Source organism: Trachurus trachurus (assembly GCF_905171665.1).
Source record: "Trachurus trachurus genome assembly, chromosome: 14".
NCBI lineage: Eukaryota > Metazoa > Chordata > Actinopteri > Carangiformes > Carangidae > Trachurus > Trachurus trachurus.
Window position 1 is genome coordinate 16,306,033 of NC_139903.1, and position 26,608 is coordinate 16,332,640.

The 26,608-nt window shown below is 42.0% G+C and overlaps 5 protein-coding genes across 8 annotated transcripts; 3 read left to right on the forward strand and 2 right to left on the reverse strand.

Annotated features, from left to right (window-relative positions):
* Positions 1 to 1,271: 1,271 nt before the first annotated feature.
* Positions 1,272 to 2,235, reverse strand: mia (MIA SH3 domain containing). The gene is made up of 4 exons (XM_083986200.1): positions 2,018 to 2,235; positions 1,711 to 1,844; positions 1,487 to 1,597; positions 1,272 to 1,386 (listed from the first exon to the last, which is right to left on the reverse strand). The coding sequence occupies exons 1-4, from the start codon at positions 2,133 to 2,135 to the stop codon at positions 1,363 to 1,365; spliced, it is 387 nt and encodes a 128-aa protein (XP_083842326.1). The 5' UTR covers positions 2,136 to 2,235; the 3' UTR covers positions 1,272 to 1,362.
* A 1,553-nt stretch (positions 2,236 to 3,788) lies between these two features.
* On the forward strand, positions 3,789 to 8,446 carry bicdl2 (BICD family like cargo adaptor 2; the record flags this gene model as incomplete). 2 transcript variants are annotated; one of them, XM_083986350.1, is made up of 9 exons in its annotated part: positions 3,789 to 4,034; positions 4,661 to 4,876; positions 5,169 to 5,285; positions 6,100 to 6,246; positions 6,446 to 6,592; positions 6,815 to 6,889; positions 7,820 to 7,902; positions 7,989 to 8,103; positions 8,205 to 8,446. In XM_083986350.1, 9 exons carry the CDS (start codon positions 3,789 to 3,791, stop codon positions 8,370 to 8,372), a joined length of 1,314 nt encoding a protein of 437 aa, XP_083842476.1. In that variant the 3' UTR covers positions 8,373 to 8,446. The 2 variants fall into 2 exon arrangements, with proteins under 2 accessions (XP_083842476.1, XP_083842477.1); XM_083986351.1 differs by lacking the exon at positions 6,446 to 6,592.
* A 204-nt stretch (positions 8,447 to 8,650) lies between these two features.
* Positions 8,651 to 13,333, reverse strand: LOC310997655 (mitochondrial import receptor subunit TOM40B). 2 transcript variants are annotated; one of them, XM_083987436.1, is made up of 10 exons: positions 13,194 to 13,333; positions 12,572 to 12,771; positions 12,204 to 12,271; positions 11,985 to 12,077; positions 11,745 to 11,846; positions 11,505 to 11,610; positions 11,144 to 11,266; positions 10,951 to 11,027; positions 10,765 to 10,867; positions 8,651 to 10,687 (listed from the first exon to the last, which is right to left on the reverse strand). In XM_083987436.1, the coding sequence occupies exons 2-10, from the start codon at positions 12,753 to 12,755 to the stop codon at positions 10,548 to 10,550; spliced, it is 996 nt and encodes a 331-aa protein (XP_083843562.1). In that variant the 5' UTR covers positions 12,756 to 12,771; positions 13,194 to 13,333; the 3' UTR covers positions 8,651 to 10,547. The 2 variants fall into 2 exon arrangements, with proteins under 2 accessions (XP_083843562.1, XP_083843561.1); XM_083987435.1 differs by having other exon boundaries at positions 13,174 to 13,333.
* Positions 13,334 to 13,636: 303 nt separating this feature from the next.
* On the forward strand, positions 13,637 to 17,166 carry fdxacb1 (ferredoxin-fold anticodon binding domain containing 1). Its single transcript, XM_083986803.1, has 5 exons — positions 13,637 to 14,106; positions 14,223 to 14,379; positions 15,176 to 15,379; positions 15,498 to 15,656; positions 15,763 to 17,166. The coding sequence occupies exons 1-5, from the start codon at positions 13,929 to 13,931 to the stop codon at positions 17,000 to 17,002; spliced, it is 1,938 nt and encodes a 645-aa protein (XP_083842929.1). The 5' UTR covers positions 13,637 to 13,928; the 3' UTR covers positions 17,003 to 17,166.
* A 1,245-nt stretch (positions 17,167 to 18,411) lies between these two features.
* On the forward strand, positions 18,412 to 26,156 carry alg9 (ALG9 alpha-1,2-mannosyltransferase). Of its 2 annotated transcripts, XM_083986738.1 has the most exons (15): positions 18,412 to 18,576; positions 20,680 to 20,815; positions 20,971 to 21,105; positions 21,237 to 21,307; positions 21,421 to 21,509; positions 21,855 to 21,990; positions 22,088 to 22,175; positions 22,462 to 22,567; positions 23,276 to 23,398; positions 23,552 to 23,706; positions 23,841 to 23,970; positions 24,080 to 24,227; positions 24,411 to 24,540; positions 24,626 to 24,756; positions 25,369 to 26,156. In XM_083986738.1, exons 1-15 carry the CDS (start codon positions 18,437 to 18,439, stop codon positions 25,490 to 25,492), a joined length of 1,842 nt encoding a protein of 613 aa, XP_083842864.1. In that variant the 5' UTR covers positions 18,412 to 18,436; the 3' UTR covers positions 25,493 to 26,156. The 2 variants fall into 2 exon arrangements, with proteins under 2 accessions (XP_083842864.1, XP_083842865.1); XM_083986739.1 differs by lacking the exons at positions 18,412 to 18,576; positions 20,680 to 20,815; positions 20,971 to 21,105; positions 21,421 to 21,509 and having other exon boundaries at positions 21,288 to 21,307.
* Positions 26,157 to 26,608: the final 452 nt, after the last annotated feature.

Sequence of the window (26,608 nt, forward strand, 5' to 3'; positions counted from 1 at the left end):
CTGGGAGTTACGTTTTCTATCAAAAGCCTTAAAATCACTCATTAAACCATACCTCTGTGCCAGAAGTATTCATACCACCATGTAAGTGGCACATCAAGGTATTTCCTGTCTTCATCTGGGGTGGAAATGTAAAGACCTCTCAGAGATATCCACCGCAGATAGCAACAGACTTAAAACTGTTCAACTTGATTGTGTCTACATTACATCATTCTGTCAGAGTGGGTATGAATAAGATGCCAACTGTGCTTTGGTTATTCTTTGTTGGTTTCTGTATGTGTGAGGAGGAAGGAGTTCTCTGGAGGCATAGGCAGTCACTTTTAGTTTGTTCGCTAAAAAAAAAAGCCACCACAGGACTTGGGACCAGGTGTGAACTCTGTTGAGAGGAAGAAAAAGGGGTGAATGAGTGGGAGGGAAAGTAGAAGATGAGGGAGGAACTGATGTTTTGAGAGAGAGAGATAACTTTATGACTGGGCTCCTCATACGCTGCATGGGGAGCATGGCCTCTGAGCTGCTAAGGATAATGTGTGTGTGCGTGTGTGAGTGTGTCTGTGTGCGTGCGTGCGTGCGTGCGTGCGTGCGTGCGTGCGTGCGTGCGTGCCTGTGTGTGTATATGACAGAGTGCATACTGTATGAGCTTGTAGAGGCAACATTTACAGTTCTATTATCCCTTCATATTGGCGACAACCCTTTACAGAAAACATCAAATAGAATAAACGTTGAAACTCAAAATCCATAGTGTGTTCTTTTTTTTCTTTAACATATTCATTGTTTGTGTTATCAAAGAACTTCACGTGACAACATAGAGTAGCTCACATCTTGGGAGACTGTGGCTTTAAACAACAACTGTCCCAAGTTATGCATACAGGTTTTTATTTGTTGTCAGGACTAGACTAATAATTTCTTTATTATTCTGTAAACACACTGTTATATCCTGCCTGTGCATTGGGATTATTCTTAATTTCTTTTGATATAATGCCTTGATAGGGAGTTATTGCAACAGGTTTTTCTCAATCAACAAGAAAAAGCAGAAGTAATAATAAAGGAGTAAAAACATGCACAATTCATATTAATTTTATTTTTTAAAACATATTATTTAATGATTTTCAATACCTGCAAAAATAGATATAAACTGCATGATGGGGTATTACAGAGAATTTCCTATCCATCAAACAGACAGAAAGAAGTCACATACAAAGCATTAAGCAACAATGGCTGCACTTATCTCCCTAAATTGCAGATTACCAGCAGTGCAGATTTACTCAGATACTGTTGACAATGAGTGTTAGATCATATGGTAGCAAACAGAGAGTGATGTTGTAATGTAGTTTCCAAGAAGGTTGTTCTTTGTCGGTAAAGGCATCATCAGTTACAATAGAAGTCCCATTTCTGGAAAGCAAAGAGACATAGAATTAGAAATTAGGTGTGTGTGTGTGTGTGTGTGTGTGTGTTTATGTTTGTGTGTGTGTGTGTGTTTGTGTTCACCTACAGTAGTTGTGACTTCAGTGCTGGCTGGCATGAGAGGATGCGTCTCCTCCACAACACTGCTAGGGAAGTGGCCAATGCGAGCCTCCTGTTGTCCGTAATACGAGTCTTGTACCTGAAAAACAGGTGATACATACAGACATAAATGGCTGACAGCATCTCCTTTGATAGGTTATCATCAGTGTCTATTGATACTTATGATCCCATAAACATGTTTGTTTTACTCACACTGCCAGCCCAGAAGAGGTTCCCCTTGTCTTTTAGCATTGCGTAGACGTAGACGAGCTGCCCCTGTCTGATGGGAATGAACCTGCAGTCTCCGGGGTAGTAGTCCTGCACTGCACGAGCTATCAAGATGGGGTCTGAGAGGGAAAATAAAGGAAAGGGATGTGAGTAGTGGAAAATTGGAGAACTATGCAAATTTCAACAATTTGCATGAGTATTAGCTCAGAATTTCCCTACAGTTGTATAACATGATTATCAACTCCTGACCTAAGCAGTAGAGTGAGGCTGAGGAGCGTCCTACAGTACTTACGGCTGCATTCAGAGTCAGCGCAGAGTTTCTTGTTAGCAAGTTTAGGCATCTGCCTTCCAGCTTCAGAGGTTGGCAGGAGAAGCCACACCGAGAGAGCGATCCAGAGTGTGCATGGCATGTCTGTATGTGATCCAAAGGTCTTATTTCTGAGCGTGGTGATGAGTGTCTTGTCCCCTTTTTATCTGTTTGCTGTCTCTGAGGAGGAGGTGTAATGTCAGCAGTCCCCTTTTCTACTCTCTGTACCCCCTGCCTCATGTAAACACACAGGGACACACACACACACACAAACCCCCACGCACAGAGCTCCATTCAAATCCTTCATGCAGGTAAACAGGATGGGGAATGGGGAGGAGGAGGAGGAGGAGGAGGAGGAGCAGGCCCAGATTAGACAGACTCCGGTTTGTTCTCCTCTCCCCCATCACCCCGTCTCACCCTCTCTAAAACAGCAGACTGTGAGACTTTGCAACAACACATTCCTCCGAGTTAATATACTGTATGTTTTCCCTTCCTTATTCAGCCACTAGATGTCAGAGCAGTGACTCTCTCTGCAGATCAGACACACCACCAGTGTTGCTATCTTCCTCCCTCCGTTTGCTTCCTTTACCTTTTCAACTTTGGAGGTGGAGCCACTGACTGTATTTACATACTGTGTGTTTCCACTGCCAAGGAAACCAGCTGAGCCTCTCCTGTGCAAACACACCCTGACACACACACAACACACAACACACACACACATGCACACGCACACAGTGACCAAACAGGAACACTTTACCTGCTAGGTGCGAGTTGGCTGGGAGCTGTCAGGTAAGAAAAACTTAATTTTTATTCCTTCAGTGTCAGGTATAACCTGAGTTAAAACTGTTGAAAGTGATTTTCATAATCACAGTAACAAGTAATGGTCAGGTTGGATTGAGTTTATTATTTTGATTATTATAAATGTGTTGACAGCATGGTTTCGTGACAGGGAGCAGTATCACTGTAACAGGTGAAACAACTGATGGTGACATCAGGCTTAAAGACAGAAGAGGAGGCTGAGGAAATTGATCTAGTTTATAAACAGAATTCATACAGAAAAGATACTGATGTGACTGGGAATAACGATATGTGATATGAGAATCTTGTCCAGATTTATTTATGGACTTGTTTTACAACAGGTGGGCAAGCAAAAACTTGATTTCTTTAGACTCGAGGGATCAGGAACAGGCAAGACTTTGTTATATTTGTTGCCGATAATGGAGCACAATGGCTTTGGAATTCAGGGAGGGGAGCAGAACAAAGATGACAGTGGAGCTGGTATTTCGGTCAGACTAACAAAAGCGTCAGTCAGACAAAAGACCTCCTTAAGGGCCATCTGAGATTATGTTACTAGAAAACAACTTGTCTGATTTTCACATGTCATCATCATACATGTAGCCTACTGAATGCCACTGTTTCTGTGAATGAATCTGTGTCAGTGGAGATGTTTTCCTCAGCCACAGAATTATATGCGGAGAAGAGCAGGATTGAATGAAACCAGCATCAGGACCTCAAGAACCACAGTGAGGAACACATACTGTATTGGACATATTGGATTACAGAACGGTCTCATTTAACTGTTGCAGACCAGATCAGCCCAAACCAGACCAACAAGAAACAGAAAACCATTCCTGATTTCACAAGGCAGGAAGAAAAATAAGGGCTCACGGCTGCCCACCTGCCTGTGTGAGTGTGGATTACAACACCTGGAATTATGTTTTCCAGCTGACTCCTACAAACAAACCCCACAACAACAATGTTCACCCCCAGAAAAAGCAGTCTTCCCTCTCCGAGCCTGGAGGACTCCTTCTTCCCACTGTCGTCATCGTCTTCAGTGTCTCTCTCCTTTACTCTCCCTCCGTCCTCCCCATGTCCTGGCAGCAATGACAGCGGAGGAGGGATCGAGACGGACTTGATACTGGCTGCAGAGCTGGGTCGCGCTTTACTGGAGAAGAATGAGGAGCTGGCAGCTACTCTGGAGCTGAGGGAGAGGGAGATGGAGGTAAAGATGAAGTTTGAAGCAAACTGTTTTTTTCTCAAACTGGTAAAAACTATAATGGGGTAGAAACAAAAGGAAAGCTAAAAACCATGAACAAGTGAGTGAATGTAGCCCTACATTCAGTTTATTCCAGCTCCATCTATATCTATCTTGAATTAATCCAAGTTTAAACAATTATAAACATACAAAGACAAATATATGCATGTAATTTACTGCTAGTGATACAGTTTTACATTGCCTCATCTCTGCATACAGTAGACATCGGCATTGAGAAAACAAGTAGAACACAGCAGAGGACAGCAAGTAGTGATGGGAAAAGTGCAGAATAAAGTTAATTGAGAAATTGTTATTTTTAAAGGGTTAATACACATTTTTGGACCAGTAGCATTATGACACGATGACTTGTAACAGTAGGAAAAGTACGGCTGTAGGCTAAGTAATAATATGAGTGAAGGAGCTGTTGTTACACTGTAATGGCTTTTGGGATAACAGAGACTGGGACAAACATGTCTGTTATGGATAAGTTGCCTAGAAACCAACATACTGTATGATGTAATGTCATTTGCAGTCACAAGAACAGAAATCCCAATGTATCTTAAAGCCAGTTCATGTTGTGTTTGATGTTCCAGGCTTTACAGCAGGAGAAACATGTCCTCCAGAGGAAGCTGGACATGAATGAACTGACATCTGGTCAGAGAGAGGCAGAGCTGGCTGCGGATTTAGCTGCTCTGAGGTCCGAGCTGGAGCGACATCACAGCCAAGGCAGAGCCCAGAGAAAGGATGAGAGTGAACAGCTGACTCAGTTGGCCAACCACAACCAACGGCTGGTGGAGCAGCTGGCAGAGGTTAGGACGCCAACCCAAAGAAGAAGAAGTCATGACTATGTTTGAACGCTGTTAGAATGAACAGTATATGTGTGTGTGTGTGTGTGTGTGTGTGTGTGTGTGTGTGTGTGTGTGTGTGTGTGTGTGTGTGTGTGTGCATGCATGTGTGTGGGAATTGTCTGCGCCTGCGTGTGATGTTGTGTCACAGTCACATAGACTGGAGCAATGTAGACTAGCAGGTTTAGGGAGTCCAATGTTAGTTGCATAATGAGCAGACGCCTTCTTCAACTTTTCCCTCCCCCTTCCCATCCAGGCGGTGACACTGGAACACATCCTGAGGACCGAGGTCCGTTCCCTCAGAGAAGAGATGGACGAGTCGTCTTTTAGCCGAAACATCAGCTTCACACAGATACAGAGTATTCAAGCAGAGGTATACTCACACTTTGAATAACTCAATACCAAAGTAACAGTAAAGAACACATCACACCAGCTTGAATGCTACTGGATAGGAGGTCGTAGTTGGGCTGTAAATCAATCCACAGGTTTCATCACAATTTAATATTATATTGATTCAATGGGCAATGATTCAGTGCCTTTCAATATCATAAAATCTATCATGATTCACGATTTTGATTCAGTTGGATTCAGGGATCAGTGATCGATAGGAGCTGATATTAGGCTACTAGCTGATTCAACACATCAATTCCATTCATATCATATACATTTTAAACTTGACCAAAGTATAAAATTTGAATACGATGTGAAAATAACGAGCCGATTTTGAAACAGTGTGATGAAACCAAGTCCTATCAGAGAATACTGTTTAAATATTCATGATGTGCTATCAAAGGCCTCTTTAAAACTGCTGAAAGACTGAGACTTTTACTTTGAAGTCTCAATTTGGGTCAAGTCTTAAGGGAGTGAAGTCTCATGTAAATCAAGTTAAATCAAATCTCAAGTCCTGCTCGGCTGGTTTGAATCTGACTCATGTCCAGGTCTCGAGTGTACAGCTCTGCTGCTGAGATGGAAGTATAAGCAGGATATTTTTCTCTCCAATTACTGAGATTTAACAGACTCAGGCACAAGTTTCCACACCTCAAAGCATCAAATCTGGTTCTGAAATGATTACCATTTATTTAAATGTTCACCAGAGGCATCATCCAACAGACAGAGTCAAATAACTGAAGTTATCACTCTCAGCGCACCATTTACGTTTGTTCCATCTTTTCATCCTTTCGTAACAGAACAGAGTTTTGCTGGAGCGGCTGTCGCACATAGAGGCACAACTGAAAGCTTCACAGGAGGAGAGTGATGGACTCCGCATGGAGAGAGAGGGACTGAGAGAGAGGGTGTCCGAGCTCCAGGCCAAACTGAGAGAGAAAGAAGCAGAGGTGAGGAACAACATCCGGCCGATGAAGTGTAGCAGTGACAGATGAATCCTGAGGAAACAGGAGGAGGACACGAGCTGAAGGAGACATTAGTCATCACTAACAGACGTCACTAATGCCACTAGTTTGAAGCTCTTGAAATCTGTGTGCGTGCTTGTGCCTGTCTCTCACTGCATGTGTGTTTGTGTGTGCATATGTGTAGATAGAGCAGGAGCAGGGAGTGGTGTTTGAGTTGCGTACCTTGAATCGCTCTCTGCAACAAAAAGCTCTGAACCTGGGAGAAGAGAGCATCCTGGACAGTGCTCACACACAACCTTTGTCTCTGCTTAGTGAAATTCAGCAATCACAGGTACACACAGAGACTCATACAAATCACCAGCCACTGCGCTGACAGGTGCACAGTCACTTCACAGTCTGACTTTAGCTGGCGTGCACTACTCCTGAGCCTGTACTCACATGCTTCATTAGTCTGATACTAACTGAACTCTGAAATTCCCAAAGCCACATCAGCTGCTGAGTGTTTCTCACCTCACTGATCTTTCTTTGTGTTGCGCTGTCTCCTGCCAACCAGGCTAAAGACGCTCTTCTAGCTCACTCCACGGTCCTGCAAGCAAGAGATGACGAGATACGGGCCCTCAAAGAGGAGGTGAGTGGAACTGTACAGCTGATGCTGGTTTCCATTTCAGTGGGTGTATTAGTTTATTTAGTTGGATCCCCATTTGCTACTGCACTAGAACAACGGCTACTCTTCCTATAGGGTCCCCTTAAATTCATTAAAGAAATGAAAAACAGAGATGATAACCCTATTTCTTGTGTAACCGAGTACAATCTTAACATTTTTAAAGCATTTTATTCTATTTTCTGATGTCATCAAATGGGTTTGTGAATACCAAGCCACCATTGCTCAATATATAAAAGTTTCTCTGCACAAAATCTGACATGAATGTATATGATTTTAAGACATACTGTATAACAGTGGTTCTCAACATTTTTTTTTTTTTTTTTGAGAATTTTACCACTTTTACCACAGGGTTGAACATTTTTGGAGAAATTGTACCACTTTTTTCCAGAAATTTCTCTACAATATTTCCAAAAATTCACGCCATTGGCCCGAATTTGAATGTACAAATTCAAACAAATATTTGTGTATTTCTGGTGTTTGCTTCAAAATTTTGTCCAACGGGGGTCCGTGGTCTAATTTGTGTCAATTTAGGGGTCCTTGATGTAAAAAAGTTTGAGAACCACTGCTGTATAACATCTAGGCTAGTTCAGGGTCCAGTATGATAAAAGACTCCAATGTAGTGGGTGACATCTTGTGTCCAGTCCTCAGAAATATATTTGCTTATGTATAGAATCTGTATTTTTCAATAGAAGAGAAGTAGATGTCATTTAAAGAATTTATTTAACTAATATTTTCTTATATGATAGCCTACAATATATTTTTTACTTAAAACACTCAGCTTTGAAATGTGCCTAGTGTCTCAAATGTGATCAAGGGGACCTCAGGAGCAAAGAGTTTCATGATTTATAGATATATATATTTATTTATGTTTGATTTTATTTTCACACTCTACAGCTACAATCTCAGCGAGAAGAGCTGGAGACTTTGAGGAAAGAAACCGAGATGTTCAGAGGCAGCGCTGACAAGCCGAGCTACAGGTAAAGCATCACAACGTGATTTGAATTTAGGTCACCTCATTTGAAACCACAAGTGACGTTTTGCTAACCATCAAATCATCGTCCAGCTTCTTAGAGAGCGAGCTGGCCACAGTGCGTCAGGAGAAAGACACGCTGACTCAGCAGCTTCTCAACACAATCCAACACAAGGTGGCGCTGTCTGAGGAGCTGGATGCCTGGCAGGTGGGTGGTCTGACTGTCAACAGGGGTATACAATTCAAAAATTATGTCCCTCTTGGCAACACAATTTAAAATGTCACCTTGGACCTTTGATCTCGTTGCAGGAGGACATGAGGTTGGTGATCAGTAAGCAGGTGATGCAGAGCGAGGAGGAGAGAAAAGCAGAGAAGCAGAAAGAGAAAGAAAACGCAGTGGGACTTAAAAGGAGCAAGTCTTTGAAAGTGAAGGGAGAAGGAGGGAAAGGCTTCTTCTCTTTTTTCAGAGACAAATAACAGAGAACTGGCAGCGGACTCGGTATCAGCCTGTATCTTTGCCAGATGATGTACTGTTTATCAGAGTGAATGAGTCAAATGTTTACACACCTCATATTTGAATATATTTGTATATAAGACATATGGATGTACAGTATCAATATATCACTGATGTCAGTTTATAGGAATTTATACAGTATTAAAGTTAAAGCTTCTAAAGAGTATCTGTGTTTTATCTAAGTCCAGACAGAGCGAGTTGGGTATCGTACTGTAGGCAACTGCATACAAAGTTGATGTAAATGTTGTTTCAACTTTACAGTGGTGTGAGCTGACAAGAACAAACTTAGACCTCATGTAACAGGTTCATGAACATACAGAGCGAACAGGAAAAGGGAGCGACACAGGGCAACAACTACAAACACAAACACACAGGTGGGCGAAGACAGGAGTGTGCATAGCTTCACAGTCAATACATTGGGTTTTTGTGGACAAAAAACCCCAAACATAAGTGGATAGTTTTGCTTTGATTTCTGAATTCACCCTGAGGCTCAAAAACATAAACTTGAACAAAACTCTGACGTATCATGACCTAGCTATGGTAAACATAGCAACTACTCCTTTTAGCTTTATTTAACCAACCCTTAAGTATTTGTCTCACTAGTTTAACAGATTTTCAATTAGATACAGGACAAACGACAGGAAAATAAACTATAGGAGTCATAAAAAAGCAGCTTGGTGTTGAGGGTTAGTTTCAAGTGACCCCCTTTCCATGTTACATATAATCTGATCCATACTTGATAATAAAAACATTCACAGTGAAGCTTAAAAACAGGATGAAGAAAACACAGGTGAAGAAAACCTTGAAAAATAGCTTAACTATAATAGAAATAACATCTTTATTAAATTAAGTCCAAAAAAGACAGTCATTCCCTTCTACAGTACCTCTCCCCATGCTTATATTACATAATGTAGAAATAAATATATGCAACATTTCATATGTTCAACAGGACAAATGCCCAGAGGCAGCGTGAGTAGTGCAGGTTGCATACAGGTCAGTGTTCCCACATGTTTTCATCTATATAAATACAGTACAGTCCTGTTAGTGCATAGCCGCTCACTCATCCTTCAGCTGGAGTAGGTGTATATGGTGGAGCACCTTTCTGGCTTGAGTGTCAAAGGGCTCGATATTCCTGGGTGGGGCTCTCACACACTTATATAGGCTGGCAAAAGAGCTGATAATCAACCACACACACATCTACACACACAAGTTTTCAGGGATCACACTGGTGTTTTAGCATTACAGTATTTCACTACCCATTCACTGAAACTCACACAGAGCTGACATCGCTGCTGACCACTTCGTTTCTGCACTCGATTTATCCTCTAAGCATTAGTCGGCGGAAATCATCTAATAGATACTAGACTGAGATAATTAATCAGTGAACATTTAATCAGCTTTATTTTTTTTCTGTTTGTGTAATGTGGTAATGCTGGGGCGAGGGGGAGGGGAACTGCTTCAATCAAATTGTTGCATTCAAGCAATCAAAAGCTCCAAAATTCAGGATTTAGGAGACAGATGGCAAACAAGTGTCACGCTCATGAGCTTTGATGTTAGTAAAAGTTGATTTTCTAATCATAAGGGTACACGTGTAAACCGATGGCTAGTTTTACAAACAACAATGTGCTGTAGAAAATGGTCGGCAGATAGGTCAGGTGTACATAAATTGTAGTTAACGGACTAAAAATGAAAAAAAGTACTATCTTTTAATTTAATCTATGTACATAAAGTTTCTTCATGAGTACCTACAGTATAAAACCTTAATTTATTAGTAGTTTACAGTACAGTATGACACTCATCCTTTCTGTGTCCATTGTCCAGAAGGTGACGTGCAGTCTGGTTTCCGGGAGACAGGGACTTATCTCACACATGTTGAGCCCCTCAAAATGTTAATCCAATCTTCCAGTGTAATCCTTTTGTCACCCAATCAGGAAACTTCACCTCCATTTAGAGAGGTAGGTTGCAAGATAAGATGCATTGATAAAATGAAACATTTTGGGCTTCAACACCCCAAAAAAAAAAAATCAACAATATTCAGAGTGTTTTACTGAGACTGACGGACCAGAAGCCTCTTAAACAGGTCGCTGGACGGTCGCCCTGACAGTGAGTAGTAATGGCAGCGGGGAGCTGGTGGAAGATTATCCCACATGGACACCTAGGCCCACTTGCAGCTTGTCGCCTCTGTGATTTACAAAGGCACCCATAATCAGGGTGGCGGGGAGTGGTGTCAGGCGCTTCTCCAGCACACCTCCTATGATACACCGACTGTTTATCATACCTGGAGACACACAGAAAAAGAACTCTGTGTGTTTTCTGAATGATTTTTATCCAGCACGACATTAGAATGAATTTTACCTCTAAACACCATGTTGGCCTCTGGGAGCTCCATCTGATATCCAAACGAGGTCGTGGTCTCCTGAGTCCTGGTACTGGCTTCAAACTCCACTCCAACTTGGATCTGGAAAACACACAAACACATGTATTTTTGCAATATGTGCTAAGTATATGTATGTATGAACAGTATTGTGATATTTGTTTTACCTGTTTGTTGGCTCTGTGATAGTAGCTGGCATGGGCACCTCCTTTCCCAGCATTCAGTGTTGCCACCCAGTTTGGTCCTGCATGAGGAGGAGAGAGTGGACATGCTGCTGCTGGATCAATCAAACCAGATCAGGAAATATTACAACTAGGTTAAATCAGATGTTAAAAAGCAGATTCACAAATACAATCTCACGTGAGTACTGTCCAGCTAAAGTAAGAATTCCTCCTTCCTCTGCTCTCCCCCGATGGTAGACCAGCTCCCCTCCTAAAACCAGTCCAGAGGACACACTCTGCAGGAAGTGTGCCACAAGGATGACTGTCGCACAGAAACACACATATATGTGTATTAGACAAGGCAAAGTGGGACCATATTTGAGTATAAGGGCAGATACTAAAGACATGGTTTTAAAAAGCTAAAACCAATATGTGATAACATTATTTCCCCGTTACACTGATACACAGGTTTGTGTCTTTGCACAATTAACTTTAACACATAATAACACTTCATGTGATGTTCCAGTGAGGCTCTAGTCGTTCCACCTGTCGTTCATCACCTGACTCTCTGAGGACGTCTGGGTTGGCTACTGTGACGGCAGCAGTGAAGTCGTTCCCTCTGTACTCCGTCTCAAACTGCCACGTTACAAACTGGGACTGCTGAGTCTGAAACACAATCGAAAATTTCAATGAGTTGTTTGCAGCACTTTGTGTACAAAAACTGACTTTTGTAGAAAAAGTGACTGAATGTAGCACGGGCTGGACGGATGTAAGGACAGAGAAGGGCGTTGGGACGTCACCTGAAACACCGTTCTGGCTCGTACACGCTCGGAGAGGTGCAACAGAGCGTGAGCGTTCAGACTACCAGAAGAGTCCATTTCACCGATCAACGCCGGAGCATCCTAAAATGAGAGGAAGAATCAATATGCAACCTGACAACTCAAAAGGCAGCATCTCTGTCTGTTTTCCTTCATAACTGCTAAAAGAATTCATGATAAAGCAGTGGTAACATGTTTTTAATGTGATGACTCGTTCTTGACCTTGTCTTTGCTGTAATCGTCCGACTGCAGATGCTCCACGTGGAATCTGTAGTACGAAGGAGTGACAGCACTGAGATGCAAAGTATGACTGGCCTGGAAGAAAACACATGTACAGGGCATTATAACATTTTAAGAAGCAAGATATCTCCATTCATATTGCATTTACGTGCCACAAACGTAATGTAAACAAATGTAAATCAGTATGGAAGGAAGAGTCACCTTGAAGAAACTGCTCAGAGTTTTATTGATCATCATCTTAACGCCCTCAATCTGTTGAGGAAAAACATCTGAGGAGACAGAGAAGACAGTCATATCAGAAACGTAAATATCACATTTGGTACAATTACAGGCCCTGTGGTCATGAGTTGACTCTAATCTTCTCGTTGTGAAAATCAAGAGTGCCTGTCACTCATTTATAAACATTATACACAATTGTTAAGGTAAATAAAACTGCATTTGACCTTTAAACACATTCAATGTTCCATACAGTATGTTCAATGTTAGCTCGTCCTCTTAAAAGTTTAAACAGCATTCAATTGCGTGACGGCTTATTTCAATGTACCTGTTACATACACACAATTACATACCTTTGCAGCTCCTGTGAAGGGAGTGAAAGCTGCCTGGGTTTGGTAAGCGGCCATCTCTCCTCTCCCAGCGTGGGGGACTGTCCCAGTGAGCAGGATGCGCGTCCCAGCGAGAAGGAGAGGGGTCCGTGGAGAAAGGCCAGCTCTGATGGCCTGGACCAGAGGACAAAGCTAGGACACTGCCCATGTGGGCACAACACTTCCTACAGGACACAAAGAGACAAAGGAGAGATTCATGACAATTATTATTTGATTTATTTACTGCTGCATGTGCACTTTATTAAAGCCAGACTCTGTGAAAATAATGAGATAAAAAATAATATTCAAGAATGCAAAATGACTACTCTCATTGACAGCTCAAAGATGCAAATAAATGAATAAAATAAAATAAAAACACTTATATTTTGAAATATCGTTTGCTATGTATCTATATCTAACTTGGTTTATGTTTGATACTTGAATTAAAGGGACGACCACATCTATGTGCACCATGATAGGTAGTCTGTTGTTTTCCTGTGCAGGTGCAGTAATTCCCGTTAGCTAGCATGACCTTAGCATCAGCAAAAACAGATGCTCGTGTACGCGCTTGTTGTTTTGCTACCTACGTCCGGTGTGATCAAGAGACCTTTAAAATCCCATACGGCACTGAGAGGTGCACATCGGAAACACTGTCAGCTGGATTTCCTTCCTTTAACAAGCGACCTAACGTGCGAGTGCAGCTGATGCTGGGATAAAACTGATGCTGCAAATAGCTGCCTGCTCCAGATGTGATGCGCCACCCTAAAGCACCCCCCTGAAAACACGAGCTAGGTTCTGTGGTCTGAAAAATATCGCAAACCAACGATTAGCAACTCAGTTGAATTATTAATAATTATATCAACTGTATATTTTCATTTATCTAACTGGCGTATCTGTATATATTTTTTTTTCTGTTGTGGCGCTGCGTTTTTCACAGCTCGGGCAAAGTTCCGCAGGTTTTTGTTTCCGGTCGGACTATTGTCTGTGCGACACCGCGTCCAACGCAAGCAGCAGCAGCTACAGGTGAGATGAGATATTATTCAGCTTTCATGTGCTGTATCACCGAGCTAACGAGGAAGGTCAACGGCTTCACAGTCTATTTAATCTGTGTTTTACAGCAGAAAACAGTCTCAGATACAAGAAAATAAGGTTTTTTGATAGAAAATATGAGTTTACAAGGATCATATTAGACCGCGAAGAGGAAAGAAGGTTGTCACTGTCACTGTCGCCTCTTTATTCTTCGCGTTTTCAAAGAGGGAGAAGATTTTTTTTTTCTTCCAGGGAGTTAAGTTTTTGTTTTTATTTTATTTTTTCCTGGACATATTTCTAGGTTGAACTGGTCATGTCTCCTTCACGGTCCGTGTTGTTGGTGGGAGAAGGGAACTTCTCATTTTCTGCGTCCATGAGCCAGACACACGCGGACACGGAGACGAGCATCACGGCCACTTGTCTGCAGCATCAGGACGAGGCACTGCGGCACGAAGGTGCAGCCACCAACATCCAGAGCATCACCGACTCAGGTAGGCTACATGTCTTTGTGGGTAGGCTACTTACTTTAATATTTGTTCTCAGTTGCGTTTTTCTTGCTATTCCTTCTTTTCTTCTTGTTTAATTATTAACCATATTTGTCATACAGGTGGGACCGTGCTTTACGGAGTGGACTGCACTAAGCTGGGGGACTGTGGCGCTCTGCAGGGCCATCTCTTTGACCTTGTGGTGTTCAACTTCCCTCACTGTGGTAGAAAGAGTGGGGTTAAAAAGAACAGGGAGCTCCTCAAAAACTTCTTCCTCAGGTATAGTTATCATACTGTAGGATTAAAACCCATCACAACATTTATAGTATGAGTCAAATAAAATCATACCATTTTATTTTCAAATGAATGTTTTCTCTCTCAAAAAAAAAAAAATACTCAAGGTCACTTTACTTGCAGATGGAATTTGGTCGATTTGGATTTATTTACAACTTATATCTGTTTGTTTTTGTCAACAAATATACCATGCTTTATTTAAACCCGATGAGCACAGTTTTATCTAACTTTATATCAGTGTTTAACCCAGAAATTGTATATGATAATAATAACTGTGTATATGTTTTATTTCTTTCCCCAATTGAAATGCGTCCATTTTTGCACCAAAATGCTTTCTCAGAATCTGTGCTCATTTGATGAGACAGTTTCCAATTTAAAACAGAATCTGTTATTATTTCAGCACAATTCTTGTTTTGCTGCTTGTGTTCACACGGTATTTGGCCTTTGTGAACTGCCTGCTTTTAGGAATACATTTTTATTTTTCATATATACAGCATACACATTTTGTCAGTCAACTATGCTGGTCTGTCTTTCTGCAAAATTACCACTGGAGAGGTGGGATACACCCTGGATAGGTGACTAGTTTACAGTATAGTAAGACAAAGACAGACATACAACCATTCACACTCATGTTTATTATACAGTATTTACATATATGGGCAGTTTATTGTCACCAGCATTCAAAACTGAAAACTTCATCAAAATCAGTTGGAAAAAAAACAACAACACTGACCTAATTTTCAGACAATATCCAGAATACATGTGTTCATTTTTCTTCCAGTTGTGTTCAACTGCTGGCTAAAGACGGGGAGGTTCACGTCACCCTGTGCAACGGCCAAGGCGGGACGCCAGCGGACCAGCCGAGGCGAGAGTGGCACAACAGCTGGCAGGTGGCTGCCATGGCAGCAGAGGCGCACCTGATCCTTAGTGACATCTGTTCTTTTGAAAGTGAGAAATACCAGAGCTACAAGTGCACAGGATACAGGTAAGGAGTAAAGGTGAGTGTTGCGGTGTACAAATAGAAACAACCCTTTGTGTCCCTCTGTGTGTGTGTTTGATGTGTGTTTGCATATTGGCTCTAATGACTGTGTTGCTGTGTGCAGGAGCCAGGATAAGGGCTTCCATGTGGAGAAAGCTTTGCTCCATGTGTTTTCTCGCAGCCTCCCCTACACCTCTGCGCTGACGCCTAAGGTGGAGGAGGTTGTTGAAGGGGAGAAGGTCCAGTACAACGTGCCCGCTGAGCTCAGTGATTATATATTCAGGTACAGTTACACACAGGCTCCTCTGCTCTTTGAGTATGAAGCCGCCAACGCAAAAAAAAAAAAAACTTATATAACCACGTGCTTATTGTGTCCTCTCTTCCATCAGGGGATTTCTCTGCTCAGGCTCTGTTCACCCTGTCAGACTGGTGCATGATTTTCTTCTCGAAGGACTGAAGGAAAAGTGGCCAGTCTCCATGGTGACGACAGACACCATCCCCTTCCTCCTCACTGCCAAACAGCTGCAGATGTGCTGCCACGACGTGGACAGCGCAGACTGCTACTGGATCCACCTGCTGCAGAAAGACCTCAGCTCTGACGTCCACGCCTCTGCGGACAAAGAAAAGGATCGGCCGACGTGTCTGGACTGTCAGGAACAAAGAGACACGCGAGACGGAGACGCTCCGTCAGCCACATGTGTCACCTCAGATAAATCAGACAGGATGAGAAGCAAAGGAGCAGAGAGCCTCAGGTCTGATTGCTCTCTCGATGTTGATCCCGAAGGGGAAAACGGTGTCTACGTGCTGCGTCCGTCACTGCTCCCTCATATGGAAGACTTTGTAGGTCATCGGACGACGGACGCGGGTAACGAAGGTGTTGAAGTTGAGGGAAGTGAGACGGAGGAATCCTGCGGAGGCTGTAACGGCGTAACCAGCCTGTTATTTGGCATCAGTGGCCTGGTGTTTAAGAGTGTGGCTATCAACATTTGGTCCCTGCCGGCCTTTCACGAGCTTCTCCTCACAGGAGTTTTCCCTTCACAATGTGAGCCAATCACATCGCTCGGACAGAGGCTGGAAGAGCTGCTCGCACCGCATGGGGTCTCTCTGGTGTCGGAGCAGGGAGGTCTGCGTCTGACGGCACAGCCGATGGGTTTGGTTGGAAAGGTGCTTGTAAGCAGCGCCGGCGACGACATCAGCCACGTTAGCATCACCGTGTCCCTAAATCTGGACCTTCTGGCCGCGCTCCTGTTCTCCCTGCCCGACAGGCGGCTGCTGTGGTCACATGACCCACGGTTTTTAAAACAGTTCGAGTGCCGCCCGTCACCCGGGACCGCCTTCCAGCCGTTCTCCCTGTTCCCTGAGCACTTCAGCTTTGACATCAGCTTCTGGACGGGGCCGACGTGGGAAGAGAAGAAGTTCCACGCCATGGTCCGAGAGGCCAGTCGTGGGACCGTGGAGCAAGTTAAACTCATTGATTCGTTCTCCCATCCTGACCTGAGTCAGACCAGTTACTGTTACAGACTCACATACCACTCGCACACACACGCTCTGTCACACACACAAGCCCTCAAGTTTCACAAGCACTTGGAGTTGTTGCTTTCCTCTCGGCTGCACGTCAACATCAGGTAGCTGCTGCAGGTATAGCGATCTCAGTTCATTTTCAGACAGATTATAACCACTGGTCTAAGTCTGTCTGTGGCTGCTAAACAAATTAAAATCTAGTTGAACTGTGTTTACAATAGGTGAGGCGTCGTTTACAGTGTGTCCTCAAAATGTGACTGGAATTGTCTGTGTCTCTGTGTGTTTTATGTATCCTACAATAAACCAACTATTTAACATCAATTTGTGGTCTGTCAAGAGTCATTGTAAATAGCCATATTTAGTGCATGATGTGGCAAAGCATAAAAGTAAATATACTGATATACAACAGCTCTGAAAGCTTTCACCAATTTATTTGTCTGATGTAATATACTAAGACTTCTGGGGAACTACAAGTTTGTTGTTTCTGAGAAAGTTTCCTTGAAAAAAAATTAAAATTGGTGGTAACTAAGTTATGAGACCTGTAGGCCATATTTTGGACTGCATTTAGTTGTACGGTCTTTGTGAGCAGTTTATATCCAGTATAATCTTCTTGAAAGAACTGCATACAGTGTAATAATGAATTTTGTTATGACTGTATAATTTATTCTACATATTTTGAATTGTATACTGATCCAAGAACACACTAATGAAGTAATATGTTAATCTAATGTATAATATTTAGATTTATTCTAACTATTTTACTGCTTGGTAGGTTTAGTTTAAAAAGTTAAAGCGTCTCTCTGAATATATATTCACCAAATGTTTTTGTTTATATAAGTGGAAAGAAATGAATGTAAATGCAATCACTCAAATTAGTCATTTGATTTGAAGCTTAGTTTGTTGTTGCAGTTGCCTTGGCAAGACTTAATGAAAGAAAGATACACAAATCAATCACAACATTGGAACCAGTCACCTGTTATAATTCCAAACAGTGTATTGATAAGAGCAGACCACACTGTATTTTACTGCAAAAAACAGGTGTTTGTGACAAATAAGCCCTTGAATCCTAAATCTGTAATCATTACGAGCTCTGTGTTTATTGCGGATGCTGTAGTTTGTGCGGATATAAACTTATTTTATGGCTGAAGAGCAAATTGTGGCTGTATTGCTTGGGCAGTCCATCTCTTATAGTTTTATGGCAATTGTTTGTGACTGGTCTCTTATGTGTTTTGTCATGCACTATGCAAATTTGTGACATGTCTCATATACAGTATGTTGTTTTTTCAAGCACTTTGTGAACCTTTGTTATATACTGTATTGATAAAACTATAATTATATTATATTATATTATATTATATTATATTATATTATATTATATTATATTATATTATATTATATTATATTATGAAGCTCTCTCCAAGTGTCCATTATTAGTGTGTATTTAATGAACTGACACGCTCTATGCTTTGATGAGCGCCGTCAGTGACCGGGCAGAGACGGAAATGAACGACGGCGGACTCGGGAGCAGCAGCTCCGGTAAACATGGCGGCCAAGGCGCTTCGGCAGCGAACCAGGCGAGGCAGCAGACAGGATGCAAACAACGTCAACGTGTCCGCTGAAGCCCGGCCACCGAAAGAGGAGAAAGGCAGCGACGACAGCAAAGTCACAGAGACTCGGCAAGAGTGAGTACGAGCCGCGGGGAGCGACGTTTCCCCCTCGCCGGGGCTTCAAGCTCCATCCCCCGGTCTGTGAGTGTGACAGTCCCGGGCAGGAGCAGCTAGCTACAGCAGCTAGCTACGATGAGCAAGTTTCGATGCAAACAGCGCGATAATGATGAATGATAATGTCAATCTAACAACCTGCAGGCTGTGTGTTTACATGGATTCACCATTAGACGGCTCGTCGGTTGGGTTTTTGCCGTAAAAATTAACAACAGTAACAACTACAGTAGTTGCATCGTTTGTGATTGAATAACAACGCAACGTACCGTAGCTAAGTTACCTGGTGAGCTTCTTTCATTCATCTCCAGATTCCCCACACACCTGTGGTCCACTACCGGGGTCAGCTGCCCCGGGTCAGCCGGCTGCTGAGCCCCGGTGCTCGGGTAACAGTGGCCGGTGGGTCGGTGTGGTGCTGGAGAGAAGAGGTGACAGTTTGTTAGATGACGTGTCATAACCGTAAACAGTGACATGTAAACTTGAGGATCAACGCGGCTGCAGCTGAGCCGACTAATCTAACTAACTAACTAATCTGATGATGGGAGCCAACAGCAACACAGAGCGGTGGGGATCACAACCACTTTACCTACAAATAAACATGAAATTACTCCAAAACTGTACTAGTAGTACAGCAGCACTATACGAATAAGCGCACAGCTGGCCACACCTGTACTCGCTAATATAACAATGAACTAGAAATGATGTGTTTATGGATTTAGGGTTCAAGGATTTAAGGGGATATCTGTCCCACGGAGTACACAAACATGTCTTGTAGAAAAAACATAGAGGAATAAATAAAACAGGTGCCTGGTTTTATTAATGTTTGACTTGTTTGTGTTTTTTGTTTGTTTTTTTAATCAAGCCACGGAACTGTGAAAAAAGTAAGCAAAACTACTAAGGTTCAAATCAGAAAACTGGCCACAGATTTTAAGTTGTGGTCGACTGGTGTAAATACTACATACTTACATTCATGCAATCAGAATGTAAAAATGTAAAATACACATTTGTTATAACTTGACAGTAAACCATACTACAATATAAAAATGTCTAATTAGATATGGCCTGAAATAATGAGCTGATTTATTGATTAATTGATCAAGATAAAAAAAAAACAGCTGCAATTTTGATAATTGATTTAGCAAATAGCCTATAGTGAAACATTGCCACTTTAATAAGATGACATTTCTTTTTACTGCAGATCAATTGATAATCAAAATATCTGTCAGTTGCAGTCCAATTATTAATTATCCTTTGATCACTTTTCAGGCAGGACACCCAAGGATAAAAAAAAAAAAAAAAAATACAATGACAGGTTAAAAAAAAGAAGAAAAATTATGAAACAACTAAATAAACCGATAATAATCAAGTTATGCCACCCTATTACTACTACTACTACTACTACTACTACTACTAATGATAATAATAATAATAAAAATACAGTAATCGTAATAGTGTAGGTCAGAAAGAAACACAGGGCAAGGCTGATAAAAAAGGAACATCTGTATTGACAAATATGTAACTGAAAAAACATTTATTTTGCATGGTAATTAAAACAGGGCAGGTTCATAAGCTAAACAGAGACAATCTGTCTAATCAACTATTAGCTAATCCATGCTGAATTGACAAAACCTCAACATGGTTTAATTGATCTTTCTCTGCAGAACAGTTTTTAAAAACTCCATGTAATTAGGTCTTGTCTATTTTACTACCGGTATTTACTCTTTGTAATGAGCAGCATATTAACTCGTCAGCTCTGAAATCATGACCCTAATCTCAGCCTTGTTTAGTGCTCTCTCTAAAGCATGTGCACTAGAAATATCAGCCAGCTGAGCCTGTATATTGTAAAACAAAAGTTAAACAAGTTAAAAAGCCAGTGGAAACATTTGTTAGACGTCTTCAAAGTCAAGACAGTTCTCTAAAAGCAAACATCATGTACAACAGTATTTATGTACATTGAGGTATATTGCAAGATACATTTTTGATATTTCAAAAAATTTCTAAAATTAATTATGATAATATTGCAGATATCAAGTAGTCATGCAATGTTCGTTTGTATTTCTGTAACAGGTCAATAAGTCGTGGGGGGCAAGTCTGGGCTCCAGAAGGTTCTACTGCGTTCAAATGCCTGCTCTCGGCACGTTTCTGTGCAGCTCTGCTCAGCAACATCTCAGACTGTGATGAGACCTTCAACTACTGGGAGCCTGTGAGTACCACTCACTAATATCAATAATCCAAACCTGTGACCTGCTGCATCTCTGACCCCTCCACTGTTAGTTAGTCTAGTTAGCATCTTTTTAATTGTTCAAGCAATCTGCTACTTCCTGTTCTTCAACTTTTCATGTCCGACTGTTTTGACAGATGCACTACCTGCTCTACGGCACAGGGATGCAGACGTGGGAATATTCCCCATTGTACGCCATCAGATCTTATGCTTACCTGTGGTTACACGCTCTCCCTGCTTGTTTGCATGCCCATGTTCTACAGACAAACAAGGTAACGATTACACACACGGTGTCATGTCATATCAGAAAAATTCACTTTGTGTCTGTCAGTGAAAATCTGACATAATGATTGTTATTATGATCATTATGACACTGGGGCGTTGTGTTTTGATTGTGTTGCAGGTCCTGGTGTTCTACTTTGTACGATGTGTCTTAGCGTTCTCCTGCTGTGTCTGCGAACTCTACTTCTACAAGTGAGTTTCCCTTCCTCTCAAATACAAGTAGTGATTTTATTCAGTGTTTCATGATACAGAGGCTAACGATTTTGTGTGTTTGTGTGTGTGTGTGTGTGTGTGTGTGAGAACAGGGCAGTTTGTAAGAAGTTTGGCTTGCATGTGGGTCGTCTGATGTTGGCGTTTCTCGTCCTGAGCACGGGAATGTTCTGCTCGTCCGCAGGTTGGTCAGATCAAAGCAGAGAGTCGATTCTGCGTCCATCTCTTTATTGTCCCCCTTGTGTCTCCATCCCAGGCCTTAACATCAGAGACTGACCAGTCTCAGTCTGGCCCTGTCATTTAAAGGACAATATGTGGAGCAAAGCATTTTAAAAAGTGCATTTTCTTTTTTTTTTTAACATCTGACACATTTCTGGGATGCTGTAATTGAAGAATGAAAGTTGTAAGAAGAAGTCATTGTTCTGCAGACACCGTGTGCAGACATGATGGTGTTTCTATTAGGGGTTTCCTGTTTTGAATTTGCACGTTTTATGATTCATCATCCCTCTCCTTTGTTCCTCCGCCTCAGCTTTCCTGCCTTCCTCTTTCTGTATGTATACGACGCTGGTTGCCATGACGGGGTGGTTTCAGGACTCAACACCACTAGCCATCGTTGGTGTGGCAGCCGGTGCCATCGTAGGATGGCCCTTCTCTGCTCTGATTGGGTAGGGACCTACACAAAAATACTAAGTTGTCAGCAGACGGACCTGTCACAATGTGTTTCTCTTTTTTACAGTTTTAGTCTGTTTTCTTTTTCTGTAGGGGTCCTATTGCTTTCGACCTGCTGGTGTTGAAGAAGCAGTGGAGAAGTTTTATCACCTGGGCAGTTGTTGCTCTGCTTCTGCTGCTGGTAAGATGTTTTTTTAATGATTGTAAAACTTAGGCTTTAAATTTGTATGTTACGGGGTAAATGTGTAGGTAGATCTTTTTTTTCTTTACAGTGTCACAGTTGCAGTGTGTGCACTGACCTGATCTTATATAGTATAACATTACAACGTTTTACACTTGTCATGGTAAATGCATGCATATAGATATAATTGTGATTCTTCGAGAGTTACATTTATTCTGATAAAGAGTAATGTATTCAAGCGGTCAGTCTGTCACTTTCTTCTTTGTTCATCCTGTGTCCATCTCAGGTTCCTCTGGTGGCAGTGGACTCTTTCTTTTATGGCAAACTGGTTGTTGCTCCACTCAATATTCTGTTGTACAACGTCTTCACACCACATGGACCTGATCTGTATGGTAAATATACAAGAGCACACAACATTATCATGAAGCATTTTCCAGAATCTTCTCTCTCCCTTTTCCATCATAAAACTATATATTTTTGGGATCCCTCTGTGTGATAATGCACCGCATTCATTACAGCGACTGCAGTACAAGAGGCTGCATAAGCAACTGAATTGTGCCGTATAGCAATGAGGTTTTATTGCAAGTAAAAGTAATTACTTTATTCTCTTAAAAATTACTCTACCGTGCAGTCTAAAGGCAAGTGGACTACAAATGATGATTACATGTTTGTGGTATTATATGGATTGTATAGTCACTGTTAGGCTGATGGTATAATTCATTGACAGAACTGATCAAATTTAAAGCTGCACTCAGTTTATTGGACTCCAGAGGGCACTCCATAACCGACGCTAAAACCTAACTCTTTGAAACTGTGCCAATAAGTTTCTATTCCTCTCCATTAAGATGTCAGAAATGCTTGCCTGAGATATTAATTCACAGACAGTATCAGTATATATTTATATAGAGGACCTGCTGGCTTTTGTCTCCGGCATCGATATTCAATGTTTTATCTTACCTAACGAAGTTGTGACGCTGCCATCTGCAGATTTCCCCCATCACATAAATCTTCCAACAGAACAGTTATAGTGATTTTATGATGATGGTCTGTATACGAGCTGTAATACATCACAAGTTTTTTTTTGTTGTTGTAATTTTCAGGTACAGAGCCGTGGCATTTCTACTTTGTCAACGGGATCCTGAACTTCAATCTGGTGTTTATTCTGGCGTTGTTTTCTCTGCCACTCACCGCTCTCATGGAGACTTTGTTACACAGGTTCAATGGTGAGGACTCTGTTTGTTTCATAAACCTGCACTGAAAATTGCCCTTGTGCTGCCGCTCTCCTGTCTACATTTACCAACAAGTTCTTCTGGGTCACCGACTGAGTCTTGGTTATTGCGATCAAATTGTTATTTGCACACATGTGTTTTCTGTAGTGCAGAACCTGGGGCGTCCGTACTGGCTGACTCTGTCTCCCATGTATTTGTGGATGCTGGTTTTCTTCACCAGACCTCATAAAGAAGAACGTTTCCTCTTTCCCATTTACCCTCTCATCTGCCTCAGTGGGGCAGTAGCCCTCTCCTCTCTACAGGTGTGTCTTTTATTTATGCTTTTATGGTAAAACAGTAGACATTGATAGTTGGCTTTATTTGTTTCAGGTACTTTTTAGTAATGCGTGTGCATCTAAAATTTGTTTTTACAGATTCATTTTTTTATGTCTTGCAGAAATGCTACCACTTCCTGTTCCAGCGATACAGACTGGAGCACTACACGGTCTCCTCCAACTGGCTGGCTCTAAGCACAGTTGTGGTCTTTACAGTGTTGTCGCTGTCGCGTTCTGTCGCCCTCTTTAGAGGTATGTGGGCACACAGACTCTGCTCTCCAGAGCACCGGTGTCGGGCAACAAAACCCACTCTTTGAGACGGATGTAATTATGTATTTTTTCTCTCTGCCTCCGTCTACAGGCTACCACGCCCCCCTGGATCTGTACCCAGAGTTTCACCGCATCGCCAAGGATCCAACTCTTCACTCGGTCCCCGAAGGCAGACCTGTCAATGTGTGTGTGGGCAAAGAGTGGTACCGCTTCCCCAGTAGCTTCCTACTACCACACAAGTCAGTATACAGGACATAGTATCTGTGTATAAACCTCAAACACCAGTGCTGCTCTTCTATTTATGAATCGACATCAGAATGATTTTCAGACATCTCCAAGCCAAGATTACATTTGTCATGCCAGATACAAATGAGTGACTCAGGCTGTGCCCCTTTCTGATAATTACTTTTTCTAATCTCCAGCTGGCAACTGCATTACATTCAGTCTGAGTTTAAAGGGCAGTTGCCTCAGCCGTACGCCGACGGTCCTCTGGCCACACAGATGATCCCAGCTAATATGAACGACCAGAACCTGGAGGAGCCAACCAGATATGTAGGTCACTCTGGCATGGGCATGTTTACCGAGACTGTAGATAGCAATAGCATTGCATAGTTATTTATCTATTTTCTTTGTGCAGGTTGATTTACGGCAGTGCCACTACTTAGTAGACCTGGACACAGAGGAAGAGGCGCCTCTCGAGCCACGTTACTCCTCCAATAAAGAAGAGTGGACCATTATCGCCTACAAGCCCTTCCTTCAGGCGTCAAGGTATTTTTTTCCCCAAATGCAAGATTTACATAGCCTAGAAATCTAGACGCACCCTAGCGGCAGCAAATATATTTGCTCAGCAGGTCCGTCTAGAAACGTGCCATAGGAACTTTTTGAGTCTCGAACGCCGTTTGTGTTCACCAATCACAGCGCTCTATCTGTTTAGAGAGTCGTTGGGCAGGCTTAACGCGATGACGACATACTTGCGACGGTGAAAAACATGACAAGATGGCTTTGGCAAAGGAATCGTTTCAATCGCCGTTGGCATCAACTTGAGCAAGAAACTGCACCGAAGTCATTCATTTCGAAGAAGGATGTATTTGGTGTTTTGCCGACGGGATATGGGAAAAGTTTAATCTACGTCATCCTGCTCTTTGTTCTGATTAGTTGTAGCGCTACCCTATTGCGTGCAGAGGCAGTTTGAAAGACAGCCTTCATCCCGCCCCCCTGGATTGAGCCGAGGTCTACCGGTCGTTGCCAGACTATACAGATTACAGATCTTAACATTGAAAAAAGATTAATCTATTGTGTAAGAATTAGCAAGAAACTGTAAAGATTTTAAACTTAAAAAAGTCATGCGCTTTTTTTTAATAAAACCTTCTACTCCCCCAGATCACATCCTCTCTTCAGAGCGCTCTACATCCCGTTTATCTCAGACCATCACACCACCTACAGGCGCTACGTCATCTTGAAACCACGGCGGCAAAAGCAGCCTCGTAAACGCACCCACGGCTGACCGTTGAACCTCTGCCTGGCCCAAAATCTACAAAGTCCAGACAGCAGAAATCAATCACTTCCCGTCAGTACAGCTGGTGTTTGTTTGTTTGTGTGTGTGAGTGTTGAACGTGTGTGTTTTGAAGTATTTGTCTCTGGAAACATTTGAAGATATCAGACCCTTTAAGGACTGCTTTTGGCTGTTTGCGTGAGTGTGTGTGTATGTGTGTTAACTGAATGTATTACTGTGGAGGCACACTACAAGATTTTTCAGTGCATTCAGCCCAGGAAAGGCCGTTCCATACATATGATGTTTCTTTATTCTTACTTGAAAATGTGGAGTTTTTCTGAACAAATAATCTTAAAAAATCTTGTAGTGTTTGCTCGTCTGCAGTCGAACAGTATCTATGGCGTGTTCTGTTGTGTGTGTGCATGGTGGAGACGAATGAAAGCGAGAGTGTGTTGATTAATTTAAGTTGGAATGTTAATAAAACATGATTGACTGTGAATACAATCCTCTTTTTTATTGGGAAGGTAAAATCACTGCATCTCACAGGCTTATTGATATAATTGTAATCTCTTTTTATTTGAAGATTTCCTTATGTAACAAACATACAAACTCCTCTCGCTTACAGGAGAGATGTCAAGGCATTATACATTCTGAATAAATAATAACAATAATGCTATATTTTCTCATTGTCTTTGATATCATCATGCCGTTGCTGTAGTCAGGCTGCAGGCACTCGAGCTGAATTCACTGTGTTGTTTTACTCAAACAGAGACACAACACACACTGATAAACGAGGGAACAAGTCTATCTATTAAACTCACTTAAAGGTCTCTATCTTAAAAATTAAGGCCATATCACAACACAGTTACTGTACATAAAAATAATCTATATTCGTATATATATATTTTCATTGTATCAGTTGACTGTGTCTCAGTCTGGTCGAGGTAGCCTCTTTACTTCAGGTAAACTAGGGTGTGAATAAAACAGTATTTTCAGGCACGGCAGACGCATTGGTCCAAGACCTCCATCGTTATCCTACCAAGCAAGAGCAGCATGACAAGGCCATGCAAACAGGCTGCTACACGCACACATACATACATATGTATTGTCCAAGTCACTTAGAATCAC